At 40.0% G+C, this 14,106-nt stretch overlaps 3 protein-coding genes across 3 annotated transcripts; all 3 read left to right on the top strand.

The window, feature by feature from the left end:
• LOC122661640 lies at positions 1 to 516 on the top strand. The gene has a single exon (XM_043857099.1). The coding sequence runs from the start codon at positions 62 to 64 to the stop codon at positions 497 to 499; it is 438 nt and encodes a 145-aa protein (XP_043713034.1). The 5' UTR covers positions 1 to 61; the 3' UTR covers positions 500 to 516.
• A 6,331-nt stretch (positions 517 to 6,847) lies between these two features.
• LOC122661638 lies at positions 6,848 to 7,420 on the top strand. The gene has a single exon (XM_043857098.1). It carries the CDS (start codon positions 6,896 to 6,898, stop codon positions 7,331 to 7,333), a length of 438 nt encoding a protein of 145 aa, XP_043713033.1. The 5' UTR covers positions 6,848 to 6,895; the 3' UTR covers positions 7,334 to 7,420.
• Positions 7,421 to 10,469: 3,049 nt separating this feature from the next.
• LOC122661636 lies at positions 10,470 to 11,031 on the top strand. Its single transcript, XM_043857096.1, has one exon. It carries the CDS (start codon positions 10,527 to 10,529, stop codon positions 10,977 to 10,979), a length of 453 nt encoding a protein of 150 aa, XP_043713031.1. The 5' UTR covers positions 10,470 to 10,526; the 3' UTR covers positions 10,980 to 11,031.
• Positions 11,032 to 14,106: the final 3,075 nt, after the last annotated feature.

The following is a 14,106-nucleotide window of genomic DNA, read 5'->3' as shown; positions in this document are numbered from 1 at the left end:
GAGCAAGTACTGAAGATCGAGTTCCTCCTCCATTCTCTTAATTAGTCTATCGTTCTCAACCATGGCAAGCAAGGCAGATGAGAGAGCAGGAGCTGAAATCGTGCGTGGAAAAGAAGCCTGTGATCGATTTGCAGAGGAACTGATCAAAGAGTTGGGATTCCCTAGTGGTGTCCTTCCCACTGGAGAACTTGAAGAATGTGGGAGGGTGAGAGCCACTGGTTTCGTATGGTGGAAATGCAAGGCCGCCTACGAGCATTTCAATGTGGCAACCAACACCAAGGCAAGCTATGCTGCTGAGACGACGGCGTATGTGGAGAAGGGGAGGATGAAGAAGATGACGGGCGTGAAAACCAAGCAATTGATGGTGTGGATTACAATAGTAGAGATGTGCATGGATGGTAACAAGATCACCTTCAAGACACCCATGGGGGTTGGCAAGTCCTTCCCTCTAACCTCTTTTATGAACGAAGCAGAGAAGAAGAAGTATCTCCAGCAATAGGGTGCAGCAAACTAATCAATCCCGAGGGGTTCTGATCGATTATTCATCTTCTGCAATCTACTCAATGCAATTTCCTTGTTTATTTGACTTTTGTGTACCATGATTTTCATTTCAAGAACCGAAAATAATTGAAATTGATTGCTAATGCAATGTAATTTCCTTAGATTGATTTGATTCTCCAAAGGAGATATAAATAGAGTACAATCTAATTGATCTATACAAGGAATAAGATCACAAGAATATTGTGTTGTTTACATTGAAGATGAGATTCCATATCAGCTAGGAGATATTGGGCACTTTCCATCTCACATGTGACTAAAATCAATATCACATGTGGGTATGAGTTTCCAATTACGAAATGGAGAGAATCTGGAAAGGTTAAACCGTATAATACTGATACACCCTCTCAAGGTGGAGAGTCGGGTGATCGAATCTTCAGCTTGTCCCTCAAGAATTCGAATCTAGCAGTGGAAATAAATTGGACATTCAGCTGCTTCTTGGCCACACGATCACAAACAAAGTGGAAGTCAATTTTCACATGCTTTGTGTGGGCATGAAAGATGGGGTTTGCCGAAAGGTCAGTGACACCAATATTATCACACCACAGTAACAGTGGGCCATTTAAAGGAAAGCCCAGCTCCAAAAATAAAGATTCCAACCAAATCAACTTAGTCGAAGCATCCGCAAGGGCCTTGTACTCGGCTTCAGTAGAAGAACGTGCACCAGTGCGTTGCATGCAGGAAGTCCAAGACACCAAGTTTGAATCAGGAAAAATAGTGAAACCTCCAGTGGATTTCCTGTCACTAATATCACCTGCCAAGTCGGCATCGAAAAATGCCTGAAGGGAACGAGAACGAGAACAAGAACGCTTCAGAAGAAGGCCATGAGTGTGAGTACTCTTGAGGTAACAAGTTGCCAATGTGCCTTAGTGGGAGCATGCATGAATTGGCACACTCTATTGACTACAAAAGACATATCAAGCCGGGTAATGTGTAGTTCTTTTTAATATAGTTGATGCATAACAGTTAATCGTGTGGTAGCTTTACATGTGGGTATAAGATATATCTTTTTGGGAAAATGTTAGAACTCTTATATCTAGTAGAAAGACCAATCTAACTGGACGAAGTGGGTGTCTAATACTTTCTCACTCTCGAAACCTGATCTCCATATTACCTAGACTTTGATCAGACCACATGGCATCAAATATAGCTCTTTCCACACACCATGGATCAAGCTAACCTTATAGGTCCTAGGCCCTCATCCTAGGCGGTGACTCATTTTTTCATGTTCATCCCAAACGCCCAATCGCCAAGGTACCCAAAGGGAGCCTCTTGAAAAGGGGAAAACCTTTGAGATCCGGGCCATCTGAATCTGATTGGCACTTATTTTTCTCTTGTCCAATTTCCAAACGTGTCTGGGCTACTGGGCATCTTGGGTTATAGATAGATGTACTCCTGCGAGCTCCTTCACTTTGTGAGTTTTTGAGTCTCTTATTTGTTCTTCGCCCATGTCTCATTTTGATCTTTTAGAGTTTGATCGATCTTAACTATAACCATGCATTTCATTTGGTTCCCTTTGAAAGTTGTTTTCCAAAATAAACCTGTCTCCCCTTCTCAAGTTGTGACTTTAGTTTTTAAGTGGTTATCTGATCTTGGGCTCTTCTCTTGTGCTGCTAGTACCACTCCCATGCATGACTGATGTATCCCATTTGTCCTTATCCGATTTAACTTCTCCACCACCTGGAGATCGTCTAATTATTTTAAGGGCAAGAGATCAATACTTGGTCGTGTAGCCCCTACATCAGTGCGGGGGTCAATGAGAGCATGCACAAGGATATCAACACGGATGAAAATTTTTATTTCAAGAGGGGCATCTATATTCGTTTAGAGATATCCGGAAAATAATCGAATATCAATTAAAATCCGTTTGAAAAAAAAATCCAAATATTTAATAATATGAAATTAAGTAAATAATGATTTTCAGGGTTTTTGAAGATTCAACAGGTTCTAGAGTATGATGAAAAGAGAATCATGATCTAAGAAACATGGACTCAGAGTGAATTGTATCCGTTAAGGGGAGGAAGGTCCGGGTTACACAAGGCAGAGATGTAAATGGATGGCCGAAAATCCGAATCCGATCTGCATCCAAATCCGTTTAGAGGTAGCCGTATTTAGCTAGGGAATATCTGGCTCCGATCACATCCGATCCTAATCTGATCCATTTACATCCCTACGCAGGATCCATGCAACCAAGCAGTGTTCTTTTTCCCTTATTTTAATTTGTTGTGATGCGGTTTTTGAACCTAGCTCCTTTCTAAGTTTTGTGGATGGGGTGCTCTTGCTATGTTTCATTCTCACTTTTACTTTGCCATTGTAAGTTATGGCTTACAAGGACTTTGTTGGCACAATGCAAGGCTTGTTTCACACAGTAGTAAAAGGATTCAAACAATTAAAATTATGGACATACTGCGATGTGCTGGTTAGCGCTTTTGCAGCGAAATCAGGATGTGTCGCCTTGGGATATTTTTTGATATTTTGTTAACCATTTCTAGTAGGACTGCAACAAAGTCGGGTTGGGCTGGGCTTTTTAAAATCCTATCCCAACCCTAAGTCCCCTTCACTGGGCCCAAGCTGGCTCGACCTTAACTCAGGGCCTGAAAAATCCAACTCAGACCTTAACTGGGCTAGAGAGAAAATTATCAATTTTACATAATAACACTATAATAAAATATATTATATCACTTATTATCTTAGTTTATAATATATTATATAACAAATGTTTGTAACGTTTAAAGTTTATAATATACATATTATATAAATATATATTTTAGAGCAATTTACATGTACCTCCTTGTAGTTTGGTCCAATTATAAGAAACCTTCTGTTGTTTGAACAATTACATCCGTACCCATGATGGTTGACGGTGTTAGTAAGGTGTTAGTTTTGAGATGTAAAAGATAGTTTTGCCCCTTCTTTTGTCTTCTTTCTTCTCTTGCAATTCCGCCCCCGCCCCTACTGCTGGTCCCACCTCCCATCCCTGCCCCCACCCCTTTTAGCGGTTCCATCAATATTAAACTCCAACTACAATCCCTTTCTTCTTCTCCCTCGTGGTAGGGATTTTTAACATCTCAAGTGCACCATCATCAAGTGCACCCCTGCGAAGATGAAACGTAGCATATGGGGATCTGATGGTCCAAATTGAAAGTGAAAATTTCACTTTCATTTGACAAAATGCGATTTTTTCACTTTCATTTGACAAAATGCGATTTTTTCTCTCTATTATCTCTCTCTCTCTCTCGTCTCTCCTCTCAAATGATGACCTGACCAAACTCGACGGTGGAGGTGGTTTCCGTCACCGTAAAATACAGCTTCACGTCGGCGCGACAACCTCGAGTCAATGGAACATCCTCATTTAGAATCGACATCCTCTACTTCTGCTTGCCTCTACTTCTGTGTGTGCCCTACACACAATGAGGCACGAAAGACTGTCTTACCCCGCTTGGGCAAGGGCTTGGGCAGGGGTAAGGCGGTCTGATGCCCCATTGTGTGTAGGACGCACACAAGTAGGGGCAGGCTAAAGTAGAGAATCCGGACTCCCCTCATGCATTCTCACGCTTTAGGTGTTGAAAGATTGATAATTGGTAGAACAACTAATAATATGCTTGGACAAAGACATTGGGACTTTGTTTTTATTCATCTTTTCAGACCCAACCTATTTCCAATTATTCTTTTTGGCTATAACTTTTGCTTCATTTATGAAAGGGAATTCCCCTCTTGTTTTAATCTGAGACTGTCTTTTCTAAATTAGCTGGGTTTATAGGACATTGATGTCACTGTCATCAAATTGGCTTCTCTTTTAAGCACCATTTGTGTGCCCTGAATTGTTTATTTGTTAATTTTTTAAACTCTGTTTCTATGGCTTTTTTTTTTTAAATTTTTGTTCACACGAGAAAGTGCAAGAGAACATCAAGGGATCTCGTTTATATCACGTATTTAATTTTGAAACGAAATCCGTCACAAGCATCGAGGGGAGGAATTGGAGGGTACAACCCTTTGGAATAAGCTATCATCTCATTTTAATCTAAAAACACCCTCCTGTTGTTCTTTAATCGGAACGTACGTACACCCTCAATAGTGCACAAAATCAAGTTTACATTAATAACACAGAAATAGGTTTATACGTTTTCTACACACTGACACTGTGTATCATCTATAAAGTGTTACTATTGAACGATTCGAATCTAGAATTACGGCAGAGAGGGAGTTAGGGATTTAAAACCAATGAGGTTCATGAGGTTGCGTGAGGGTGCTTTGTCAATGTGAGGTTGCCGTGCTGACGTGAGGATACATTTTACGGTGACGGAAACCACCTACACTGTTGAGTCAGGTCAGGTTGTCGTGAGAGAGGAGAGACAAGAGAGGCAGAGAGAGAATGGAGGGAAAAATCGCATTTTGTCAAATAAAAGTGAAATTTTCCCATTTAATTTGGACAGTCAGATCTCCATATGCCTCGTGTCGTCTTTGTAGGGGTGCACTTAACGTGCACTTGAGACGATAAAATTCCTCCTGCTAGGCTGCAACCCCTTTCCTACAAAATTTTATTTGATGAAAATGCATGAGCTGTTGCTGTTCAACTGCTGTTCCCTGCAGACCGCAGTTGTTCATGTGCCTAAGTATCACTCCTTGAGAGTAGATCTTGTAATTTCTGGCTACAAAACCAAGACTTTTCCTTAATCTCATGGGGATCTGAATTCATTCCTCAGAGCACACTTCCAAATTAATTAGAATCTATCAATCTAGAATGGAGTAGGTAAATTCTTATTTGTGATAAGATACTATTTGCAGCAACAACGATGCAAGCCCAAAAATGTAGAAGTGTAATTCCATCACCAAGATTTTGCTACATGGCATGACTATGGGCAAATCTAAACCATTGGATTGAAAAAACCCAATGCCGAGACCCTTCTTATGGGAGCGAGAACACATTCCAAGAGCTTGGGCTGAAATGGGTTCGATCGATGATGGAGGGATAAACTTGACACCCACCTTCGGCAACTATAATTGTTTTTTCAGAGAACCCATCATGTGCTCCATCATCAAACCCATTTTACTGGGTGAACAGTGCTATCGCCGGATTTTAGAGTTGAGTTCCTCGAACATCGCCGAATCACTGGATAAGAAAGAGGTGAGCTGGAAGATGAGGTTGGTTCGATGGAAGGTTGAGAAGATGGGTTTGAGTTTTGTAATGTAAGGGTGAAAGAGTAAAACTATACTACTGAAGGGTAATATGATCATTCATAAATTTTGGCTTCAACTAACGGTTTCAACTTAACGGACTGGGGTTATTTGTAAGCCCCACCATAGTCCAGGGGAGGTACATGTTAATTGCTGTATATTTTGTAGTATAACTTAAAACAAGGTCGGGCTGGGCTCAGCCCGAAGCCTCAATCCTAGCCCAGCCCAACCCTGACTGAGGGTCAAAAATTTCGATCCTTGACCTGTCCTCAGGGCCAGGGTATCTCAATCCAATCCCTGTTCGGGCCAAGGTGCCAAACTTGCATCCCTAATTTTCTAATCTTATGACAAAAGTGTTTGTTACTTTTTTCTTTTTGCCCTTTTGGGGTACAGTGTTTGTTCAGTGTTTTGTAGTTGGATGTAATTTCCTTTTTATTTAAGGGGGAACTACCTAGATCTACTAGATAGCAAAAAAATTTACAAAACTGATAGGCATAAATTATGTTTTACAATTGCAAATTACATTATTGAAAATTTTTTACCAAATCCCTATGTGAGGTAAAAAAAAAACACAAACAACCTAAAATACCCCTAACACATCCGTCTCCCCCTCTTTTTTTCTTTTTTTTCTTTTTTTAAATTATTGTAAATTTTGGGATAATTTTTTATTAGGAAAGAGAGGAGATGACTGCAAATGTTCTTGGTGGAGGAAATTCCTCTAATGGTTGGGACTGTTGATCAAGGTAGTAAAGTCATTGTAGAGGAGCATGGTGGGGCGTATGAATTCAGTGCCGTCCCGTATGAATAACTCAAAAGAAGACTTCCCGTATCTAGAAAGTCTTGAATGTTAGCCGTCAAAATTGTCTACTCTGACCAGCCAATTTGAGCAAACAACATGGAACGGCTTTCTCTTTTCTTTTATGGTAATCATGGAACGCCTTCTCATACCGAAGACTACTTGTTAAAGCAAATTAAATAATTCAAGTGTGAGGTGAGGCCATTTAACAGATGGTCACCGTCATGTTAACATTTTAAATCTCTTATAAATAGCATGTATCGATTCTCAGATTTCATCATAACATTACTCTGTTTTTTAAAAGCAAGTAAGGAAGATCCAGTTCCTCCTCCATTCATTCTCTTAATTAGTCTATCGATCTCAACCATGGCAAGCAAGGAAGATGAGAGAGCAGGAGCTGAAATCGTGCGCGGAAAAGAAGCCTGTGATCGATTTGCAGAGGAACTGATCAAAGAATTGGGATTCCCTAGTGGTGTCCTTCCCACTGGAGAACTCGAAGAATGTGGGAGGGTGAGAGCCACTGGTTTCGTATGGTGGAAATGCAAGGCCGCCTATGAGCATTTCAATGTGGCAACCAACACCAAGGCAAGCTATGCTGCCGAGACCACCGCGTATGTGGAGAAGGGGAGGATGAAGAAGATGACGGGCGTGAAAACCAAGCAATTGATGGTGTGGATTACAATAGTAGAGATGTGCATGGATGGAAACAAGATCACCTTCAAGACACCCATGGGGGTCGGCAAGTCCTTCCCCCTCACCTCTTTTATGAACGAAGAAGAGAAGAAGAAGTATCTTCAGCAATAGGGTGCAGCAAACTAATCAATCCCGAGGGGTCCTGACTCCTGATAGATTATTCATCCTCTGCTATCTACTCTATGCAATTTCCTTATTTATTTGATTTTTGTGTATCTTTACTATCATTTCATGAACCGAAAATAATTGAAATTGATGTAGTACGTACTCCTATTTCGCTAGTTAAAACTAGCGAGTGAAGGGGTTCTTTTTTGTTTCCTCAATGGTTTAGTTCATACATAATGTGTTTCTGTGCGACTGTTTATTCACTCTAATGTTCTACCTAAAAAGTCTGTTTACTATTAATACATTGGGAGAGAGTTGGGCACGCCGGCCAACCAGCTCCAAAAGCGGGCGGCGTTGCCCAATGGGAACCTCACTTTGAACCAATTGGTTTTAAGATGGAAGTTTAATACCCACATTTTTTCCTTAAACATTATAACAACTGCAACACCATTGAATGATTGATGTTTTCCACATACCACAAGGCTAAATTGCCAAGGCATCCCAAAAATTGTTTCATTCCACAGTATTACCAAACATCTCATCAGGTTTGACAAACATAAAAAATGAAGGAGTCCACATCAAAACAGGGATCATAATAAGTGGGCTTATTACTTAGATGCTTTCTTATCCGACACTTGGATACCCAACGTTTACCGAGGGCATGATAACTACTGGTACACCAGAGATGGGTTGAACTATGGGTTGGATGCCTAGTTGGTAGAGCGCCGCTCTTTGGGTCATTGCGATTAGGATTTGGCTCCTGTCCAGCCATGGTGGGAGCTGGACTGCCCAGAACCCCTCCAGAGATCTTTCCACCTGGCCAACAACGAATCCAATGGCCTTAATTAATAAACTCTATTTTAATCCCATTTGGCTCTCTCACCCGACCAGATTGAATAAACCTAACCCGATGTGTTCAAATTTTGAAACCAAACCTCAAAACCCCCGTTCCTCGTTTATCGTCCCCCCTATCTGGCTTTCTCCATTTTTTGCTCTTGAACACGCTCAAACACTAGGGATCTCTACTCCATCTTGCCATTTTGAACGGCGAACGGTGACGTTCAAGAGTTTAGAGTTATCCCCCTAAGCTTTCTCTACTCTTGAAAATCATCCAAACCCACACCCTGAGATGAGACAAGGAAACCCATTTCACAGACCTCACAACATCTACAGTTTTCAATTTTAAGGATAAAAGATTCAAGGGTAAATAACACGTCACTCCTAGGTTTTTAAACGAAACTCAAATCACCTCATGGTTTTTGAAAAAACTCAAATAAAAAACCAGTGGCTATATATAATACATGCGATTATGGGTTGGATGCCTTATATTCGGAAGGTAATAATAGTATCTTATACCTGAACCAGTGGCTATATATAATAAATGCGATTATGGGTTGGATGCTATAGGCAGTTGAACGGTTCGTTGAACAATTGGAGTTAACCATTGGATAATATATCCATGTCCATTCCTTATTGACCAAAAGGAATTCCTAGGAATCCGATGAATAAAGTAAATAGGACCAATATAAATAGAGGCAATAGTGTAAGGGTGTCAATATAGAATCAAAATCGGCCGTTTAAAATCGAATTGAAGTAAATCGATTCGGTTTTGGTTTTCAAAACTGAAATCTTTTCTAGGTTCGGTTTGATTTTGTTTTCATGTCTTAAACCGTTAAACCCAACCGAATTGCCTATTTTCAAACTGAATAAGGAACCATATAAATTTATACTCTTTTTTAATTTTTAATCAATTTTGGATGATAAATTCTTTCCATTTTAGTGTTTTGGGAAAAGTTTGGTAGACTATCATCCTAACAAATAAGGGTTTTTAATTGGTGAAAATGTAGAGAAGTGGCCCAAACATTTAGAATAGGAAAAAGTATGGATCTTCTTCATAAAGTTCTTGAAAAAACTCAAAACCAAGTGCCATGTTACGCATAGTGTAGACCCTAAATTTTGTCATCCCCGACGATGATGACAACCAGACGTGAATGGATAAAGTCAGTCTCTTATGGAAGGTTGAGAAGATGGGTTTGAGTTTTGTAATGTAAGGGTGAAAGAGTAAAACTATACTACTGAAGGGTAATATGGTCATTCATAAATTTTGACTTCAACTAACGGTTTCAACTTAACGGACTCGGGTTAATTTGTAAGCCCCACCATAGTCCAGGGGAGGTACATGTTAATTGCTGTATATTTTGTAGTATAACTTAAAACAAGGTCGGGCTGGGCTCAGCCCGAAGCCTCAATCCTAGCCCAGCCCAACCCTGACTGAGGGTCAAAAATTTCCATCCTTGACCTGTCCTCAGGGCCAGGGTATCTCAGTCCAATCCCTGTTCGGGCCAAGGTGCCAAACTTGCATCCCTAATTTTCTAATCTTACGACAAAAGTGTTTGTTACTTTTTTCTTTTTGCCCTTTTGGGGTACAGTGTTTGTTCAGTGTTTTGTAGTTGGATGTAATTTCTTTTTTATTTAAGGGGGAACTACCTAGATCTACTAGATAGCAAAAAAATTTACAAAACTGATAGGCATAAATTATGTTTTACAATTGCAAATTACATTGTTGAAATTTTTTTACCAAATCCTTATGTGAGGTAAAAAAAAAACACAAACAACCTAAAATACCCCTAACACAGCCGTCTCCCCCTCTTTTTTTCTTTTTTTTCTTTTTTTAAATTATTGTAAATTTTGGGATAATTTTTTATTAGGAAAGAGAGGAGATGACTGCAAATGTTCTTGGTGGAGGAAATTCCTCTAATGGTTGGGACTGTTGATCAAGGTAGTAAAGTCATTGTAGAGGAGCATGGTGGGGGCGTATGAATTCAGTGCCGTCCCGTATTAATAACTCAAAAGAAGACTTCCCGTATCTAGAAAGTCTTGAATGTTAGCCGTCAAAATTGTCTACTCTGACCAGCCAATTTGAGCAAACAACATGGAACGCCTTTCTCTTTTCTTTTATGGTAATCATGGAACGCCTTCTCATACCGAAGACTACTTGTTAAAGCAAATTAAATAATTCAAGTGTGAGGTGAGGCCATTTAACAGATGGTCACCGTCATGTTAACATTTTAAATCTCTTATAAATAGCATGTATCGATTCTCAGATTTCATCATAACATTACTCTGTTTTTTAAAAGCAAGTAAGGAAGATCCAGTTCCTCCTCCATTCATTCTCTTAATTAGTCTATCGATCTCAACCATGGCAAGCAAGGAAGATGAGAGAGCAGGAGCTGAAATCGTGCGCGGAAAAGAAGCCTGTGATCGATTTGCAGAGGAACTGATCAAAGAGTTGGGATTCCCTAGTGGTGTCCTTCCCACTGGAGAACTCGAAGAATGTGGGAGGGTGAGAGCCACTGGTTTCGTATGGTGGAAATGCAAGGCCGCCTATGAGCATTTCAATGTGGCAACCAACACCAAGGCAAGCTATGCTGCTGAGACGACCGCGTATGTGGAGAAAGGGAGGATGAAGAAGATGACTGGCGTGAAAACCAAGCAATTGATGGTGTGGATTACAATAGTAGAGATGTGCATGGATGGAAACAAGATCACCTTCAAGACACCCATGGGGGTCGGCAAGTCCTTTCCCCTCACCTCTTTTATGAACGAAGAAGAGAAGAAGAAGTATCTTCAGCAATACGGTGCAGCAAACTAATCAATCCCGAGGGGTCCTGACTCCTGATAGATTATTCATCCTCTGCTATCTACTCTATGCAATTTCCTTATTTATTTGATTTTGTGTATCTTTACTATCATTTCATGAACCGAAAATAATTGAAATTGATGTAGTACGTACTCCTATTTCACTAGTTAAAACTAGTGAGTGAAGGGGTTCTTTTTTGTTTCCTCAATGGTTTATTTCATACATAATGTGTTTCTGTGCGACTGTTTATTCACTCTAATGTTCTACCTAAAAAGTCTGTTTACTATTAATACATTGGGAGAGAGTTGGGCACGCCGGCCAACCAGCTCCAAAAGCGGGCGGCGTTGCCCAATGGGAACCTCACTTTGAACCAATTGGTTTTAAGATGGAAGTTTAATACCCACATTTTTTCCTTAAACATTATAACAACTGCAACACCATTGAATGATTGATGTTTTCCACATACCACAAGGCTAAATTGCCAAGGCATCCCAAAAATTGTTTCATTCCACAGTATTACCAAACATCTCATCAGGTTTGACAAACATAAAAAATGAAGGAGTCCACATCAAAACAGGGATCATAATAAGTGGGCTTATTACTTAGATGCTTTCTTATCCAACACTTGGATACCCAATGTTTACCGAGGGCATGATAACTACTGGTACACCAGAGATGGGTTGAACTATGGGTTGGATGCCTAGTTGGTAGAGCGCCGCTCTTTGGGTCGTTGCGATTAGGATTTGGCTCCTGTCCAGCCGTGGTGGGAGTTGGACTGTCCAGAACCCCTCCAGAGATCTTTCCACCTGGCCAACAACGAATCCAATGGCCTTAATTAATAAACTCAATTTTAATCCCATTTGGCTCTCTCACCCGACCAGATTGAATAAACCTAACCCGATGTGTTCAAATTTTGAAACCAAACCTCAAAACCCCCGTTCCTCGTTTATCGTCCCCCCTTTCTGGCTTTCTCCATTTTTTGCTCTTGAACACGCTCAAACCCTAGGGATCTCTACTCCATCTTGCCATTTTGAACGGCGAACGGTGACGTTCAAGAGTTTAGAGTTATCCCCCTAAGCTTTCTCTACTCTTGAAAATCATCCAAACCCACACCTTGAGATGAGACAATGAAACCCATTTCACAGACCTCACAACATCTACAGTTTTCAATTTTAAGGATAAAAGATTCAAGGGTAAATAACACGTCACTCCTAGGTTTTTAAACAAAACTGAAATCACCCCCTGGTTTTTGAAAAAACTCAAATAAAAAACCAATGGCTATATATAATACATGCGATTATGGGTTGGATGCCTTATATTCGGAAGGTAATAATAGTATCTTATACCTGAACCAGTGGCTATATATAATACATGCGATTATGGGTTGGATGCTATAGGCAGTTGAACGGTTTGTTGAACAATTGGAGTTAACCATTGGATAATATATCCATGTCCATTCCTTATTGACCGAAAGGAATTCCTAGGAATCCGATGAATAAAGTAAATAGGACCAATATAAATAGAGGCAATAGTGTAAGGGTGTCAATATAGAATCAAAACCGGCCGTTTAAAATCGAATTGAAGTAAATCGGTTCGGTTTTGGTTTTCAAAACTGAAATCTTTTCTAGGTTCGGTTTGATTTCGTTTTCATGTCTTAAACCGTTAAACCCAACCGAATTGCCTATTTTCAAACTGAATAAGGAACCATATAAATTTATACTCTTTTTTAATTTTTAATCAATTTTGGATGATAAATTCTTTCCATTTTAGTGTTTTGGGAAAAGTTTGGTAGACTATGATCCTAACAAATAAGGGTTTTTAATTGGTGAAAATGTAGAGAAGTGGCCCAAACATTTAGAATAGGAAAAAGTATGGATCTTCTTCATAAAGTTCTTGAAAAAACTCAAAACCAAGTATCATGTTACGCATAGTGTAGACCCTAAATTTTGTCATCCCCGACGATGATGACAACCAGACGTGAATGGATAAACTCTCTCTCTCTCTCTCTCTCTCTCACACACACACACACACACACACACAGAGAGAGAGAGAGAGAGAGAGAGAGAGAGAGAGAGAGAGAGAGAGAGGAAGGGCAAGACTCCCTAACCAACCCAACCATGAACCCAATAAGGTTCGGACAAATGTTTTTTAAATATAAAATATTCGATGCTAGTCAAGGGTGTAGGAGCATTAATTAGAAAGGTTGTCAGGAATTTCCCTAACACCAAATTAGGGTTTATCTTTGCCCTCAAAATTAAAATATTTTTTGAAAAAATTTAGATCAAACCATGCACCATTGGATAGTGCTCGGAAAAATGATTCCAAAGGTATATAACTTGTCAATTTCTAGCACCCGGACGTGAATTGAAGTTATACCAAAAACAGGAAAACACGTATTTCTGAGCTGATCCGAGCCCATCACACCACATGGCTTGATTTCTCTTTATTGAGAGGGTAAGGCACCGTTTGACAACGTTTTGTTTTTGTTGTATCTGTGCCAATAATGTTCCCAGCACACAAATGGCACAGAAAAACCGTTTGATAAATCCGTTTTGTCTTAAGTGTTTTTGATAACAAAAATCAAATTCTTTTAACAATTTATACCCAAAAAAACGTTTATGACATAACAACTATTTGTTGTTTTTAATGTTTTGTGGCTTTTAACAAAAACTGTTACCCGATAAAACGCTTGCAATACGCGAAGTCGTTCATCTCTCACTCAAATCTCTCTTGCTTCAAAAGTTCCAAACGCTCAAAAATGCAAAACCTGCTACTCTCTCTCTCGCTTTCTCTGCTGGGACTTGAAGCTTCGTCCTCACCTCAAGCTCGAGGATCTCTGCTGCTGTACCCCCACTGTCCAGGTAACTGTCTCTCTCTCTCTCTCTCTCTTCTATGAAACTGGTTTTCTGTACAACCAAACCTGTTGCTATGAAACTGGTTTTCTGTACAACGAAACCTACTGCTATGTAACCCTAGATCTGAACAAAAAAATTCAACCTACTGCCGACATCACCTCTCCCTTGAGCCCAAATCCAACTTAAAAGGAATTCCATTGTGATTTCTGCAACTTTGGTGCCACGGGCATCAAGGATATCCTCGATCACTGTTCTACCCTCTTCAAACTCAACTCTACGGTTTC

Source organism: Telopea speciosissima, chromosome 5, assembly GCF_018873765.1.
Source record: "Telopea speciosissima isolate NSW1024214 ecotype Mountain lineage chromosome 5, Tspe_v1, whole genome shotgun sequence".
Classification (NCBI taxonomy): Eukaryota; Viridiplantae; Streptophyta; class Magnoliopsida; order Proteales; family Proteaceae; genus Telopea; species Telopea speciosissima.
This window is presented reverse-complemented; position numbering and strand designations above follow the sequence as displayed.